This window comes from Egretta garzetta, unplaced genomic scaffold (genome assembly GCF_000687185.1).
Source record: "Egretta garzetta isolate BGI_Z169 unplaced genomic scaffold, ASM68718v1 scaffold101, whole genome shotgun sequence".
In the NCBI taxonomy this organism is placed as follows: Eukaryota; Metazoa; Chordata; class Aves; order Pelecaniformes; family Ardeidae; genus Egretta; species Egretta garzetta.
In genome coordinates, this window is record NW_009258666.1 from 2,166,198 (window position 1) to 2,170,224 (window position 4,027).

The 4,027-nt window shown below is 41.5% G+C and overlaps 1 protein-coding gene across 1 annotated transcript in view; it reads left to right on the forward strand.

Moving 5' to 3' along the window:
• Positions 1–967: 967 nt before the first annotated feature.
• PTP4A2 (protein tyrosine phosphatase 4A2) overlaps positions 968–4,027 on the forward strand; it is a 13,445-nt gene continuing 10,385 nt past the window's right edge. Inside the window, exons 1-3 of the mRNA XM_009648535.2 lie at positions 968–992; positions 1,158–1,839; positions 3,425–3,517. Of these exons, the coding sequence (XP_009646830.1) occupies positions 1,744–1,839; positions 3,425–3,517 (189 nt within the window). The 5' untranslated portion in view covers positions 968–992; positions 1,158–1,743. The remainder of the gene's footprint in view (positions 993–1,157; positions 1,840–3,424; positions 3,518–4,027) is intronic.

Genomic DNA, 4,027 nt, shown 5'->3' on the forward strand with positions numbered 1-4,027 from the left:
CTTTGGGTGATTTTTGACTTCATGTCAGTAAAAAAGGTAATTTTGTAGTACTTAATTTGACTATTTTACAGTGAGGATCTCATTAAAACGTTGAGCGCACCAGAAGTTTGGGGTGTGAACTTCCATGCGTGTGTGTTTTTCCCTAATTGTGTTCACTTGAGTGTGCCACATTGACCTTTTTGCTTGAGTTGCAGGTTTGTGACTTCTGGCTGCTAGTTTGGATATTATTCAACTGATGTGAAATATTTTCCTTAAAAAAAGAAGTGTCAGTAGTGATTCTTTGGCTCCATGCTTTTTAAACGCAGTGAAAGGCCGTGTTGCTTTTCAGCCTTACGTGAGTTGAGCTAGTTTAGGTTAGCTGCATTTTCATCCCCCTAAACTTATGGTAGAATTACATTTTCCGTCTTTTATTGTTGTTGCTGAAGCATCTGTATTTTGAACCCTGTGTGTTGGGACTGGAAGCTGCCACTCTCTTAACACCCTGGTCTGTAAACACTGATAAGACTGGGAATAACTAAAAGTTATTACTGCTAAATGACAATTTGGTTGCTTATGAAATAACTGGCGGATATTCTGGAGGATATCTCCCTACTACGGTTGGGAGTTTGGTGATACAACAACGTTGGTGACCTTTACCTGCTAGCAAAAGCTCACGCACATGGCACTTACACTCGTATTTCTGCCTGTACTGCTTGTTTTGTTCAGAAAGTTAAGCCACACCAACAGTACTTTTTACATATTTGGGCTTAAGCCAAACAGGTATGACTGTACCAACAGACACTTTCAAGCGTGTACTTGGCTTTGTGCTATTTTCTCCTCTTTTAGGGCACCTGGTTGGGAGGGAGGGGCTGCTGAGAGCACAGAAAGGTTTCCTTGTTCTCGGTTCCGGTGCTTGGCTGCTGGGAACAGCAGTTACAAGAAGTCCCGTGTCTCTGGGCTAGAGCTTACTCGGTGCCGAGAGAGTATCCAGGATTACAACTGTCGGGACTCCAGTAAAGCTTTGGGTTTTTTGTTTGTTCGGTTTTTAAACATAGTTTTGTCTAGTCTAATTTGAGTTTCTTGGGAGGGGTGTGTGTGGGGGGGGTGTCTGTCAATATTTGGTGTTTCTGGAAGTAGAAGCAACAATTCCTCTTACCTGATATTTTTCTTCTCTTTAGGTGTTCTGTTGGAATATACGTTGCACATTTATGGCGATTCTGAGTGTGAGGGCAGACTTCTGCCAGGCCCAGCACAGCATCCTGGCTGACAAGTGAGCCGAGTGCAGGGGGTTCTACGTGCCATAATTACTTTGCCTTGAAGACTCCAGACACAGCGAACACACTCAAATATATGGGATATCTCCTGCACATTGGAAGCATATTCCTTTTACTGACTCTAGCAAAACTAAGCATCAAGAAAACAAAGTGGAGAGAAAATCTGCCCTTACTTTTTTGCCTCACCAGTGCCTAAATGTAGAACAGGCTGCCTAGTCTTGCATCTAGTCAGAGTTTTTGGAGTCTGAAGGATACCACCTGCAGTAACTGAGGCCGAAGTTGAGTTCAAGAGGATTCTGAAGCAAACCTGCTTTTCTAGAAGCGAATTCTTTAAGGAACAAACACGTCAAAGCAAGCTCTGATCAATCCCAGGCATTTTAGTGGTCTTTTTAATGTTTTCTGCTGTGAAACGTTTCCAAGGTTACTGATTTTTTTTTTATTTTTTTTTTTTTAAATTTTTTTTGGCCCCTTACACATTTTGTTTGCCATTATGAACCGTCCAGCCCCCGTGGAAATCACTTATGAGAATATGCGTTTCCTGATCACTCACAACCCAACCAATGCAACCCTCAGCAAGTTCATAGAGGTAAGGTAGTCAAAGTGTCGTGCTTTTTTCCTTACATGCTCATAGTTTCTGTGGAAGTACTGAACAGTCATTCTTCACACCTGTTGCTCGGTGCTTTGGCTGTATGTGACTTGAAACTTAAGGTGTTTTTATCTTTAATATGTTGTTCACACTCTCTTGACAGTATGAGAAGAGAATCCACCAACTACTTTTTAAAAAGTCCTTTATTTCTTTAATTGTGGAGGCTGGATGCGCTTCCATTTTTGAATATACGCATCCTTGCCATTGTTCTTGTCCTGGTTTCTTAAGGACTGCATGTTTTGAATCTCTAAACGTTATTTTTCATTAAATAATGCAGTGCTTCTAATATATCCATCTGTTGCTCATCTTTTGGCTTTTAAAAAAGTAGTTAATGGAATTGTAACTGGTTTCTGACCTTTCTTCTCCCTTAGAGTAGGATTAAGTGCCATACTTAAACTGGTGTTTTAGTTTACAGGATGTGTTCTCAAACTGCCCTACCAATCCCAGAATTGTCAGAGATTTCAGGTGCTGGAATTTGTCCATGGAAAATGACATCTGCCTGGGTCAAACTGTGGGAAGAGTCAGTTACAATGGGCAGTGGATCACACCGTTACTGACACAATAAGATCTTGCATGCGGCAAAATTTAATATTCAGTTTTCTGGGAAAAGTAACAGATGGTATCATCAGAGAAGTAGCGGTACAGTGTATGTCTGTGTTCTAGTCTGCTCCAAACCTGTTGTATCTTTGTGCCCTTATATCTAGAGGGCTTTTATCTTGGGTATGCGGGTCTTTCTCATTCCAAAGAGATCCTGTCATCTGATACTGATGTCTGACTGGCTATTAACAGACTTCGATCATCTAGCAGCATGTTCTTTGCCATGAGTCCACTTGGATATTAGTGGTTAATTTTGTCTGAAAGCCACATTGTTTTGGTCTTTATATATATTTCCCCCCCCCCCATTATTGTGGATTGTCTTCTTCTTTCAGGAGCCTTGACTCTGGAATAGATATTACTGCTAATTGTTAGAAGTTATAATGATTCATTCCAAACATGAGAGGAAATTCTGCTTGCCGTATGAACCTTCAAAGTGAACTGCAACAGCTTTTGTTTGATCTTCTGATTATTTATCTAGCACAATGTGCTACTTATAGTGCATTACAAGGAAGCTAGAGTGTGGTGGTGTGTGTGTTCTGTTCCTCCCTGCCTCAAAATGTCAACACTGGCTGAAGCAAACAGTTCCAGGCTTCTATTTAAAAAGAAGAAGAAGCTGTTTGGAGAATATAAGCAGCTATTTTAATTTTGCTCTTATATATGCATTTTTTTTCCACCTTGGCATTTCGGTAGAGAAGAAGAATTCAGAGATGTTCCATTCTTACTCCTGTTGCTTGTAACCCTTGTCCTAATGTAGGCCATAACCCCCTCCCCTGCTTTTTGAGTTGGCCCTTGCTCCTTTGCTGCATCGTCACCTTGGAGCTGTGCAACAGTCAGGTATCACTGACTCTGTGTAAAATGTTTACTTTGTAGCTGATGAGAAAGTTCTTCACTCTGTCAGTGTGCTCACGTGTTTTCCTTTTTCTTAAAGGAGCTGAAGAAGTATGGAGTGACAACCTTGGTGCGAGTTTGTGATGCCACTTATGATCAAGCTCCTATCGAAAAAGAGGGAATCCAGGTTCTAGTGAGTTGCCTTTAAACTGTTTAAAAATGAAAAATTGCTTGTCTAGAAGTGGTGGGGATGGCCTTCATGCTTCGGGCAAGAGCTTATGACTGTTTCAGATTGGCCGAAAGCAGTGTGGTCCCCTGCATCAGCTAAAGCTGGTTTTGAGAAACTCACTGTGCTTTTGTGAAAGGTACTTGCGGATTCGTTACTATCCCCTGAGAGCTTAGAAATGTCTATTTGTGGACTTCTGGATTTGTTGAGATGTTTTGGTTGCCTCCTAGTGACTGGGTCGCTGTTAATTCAGTGTTCAGCCTTGTGGTTCATACACCTCGGTTTGGTCCTTTTCGCTCGATACAGCATTTTTTGGCTTTACTGTTGACCTTCTCAGGATGAAGACAAAACTCCTTTCTCTCACACTTTCAAAAAGTGCCACCTTTCGAGACTGTAGGTGACACGTTGATACAGGCTTCCACAGACTGGCTGTAGCAGGATATTGATCGATGGCCTCATCGCTGCTCACCTCTAAAT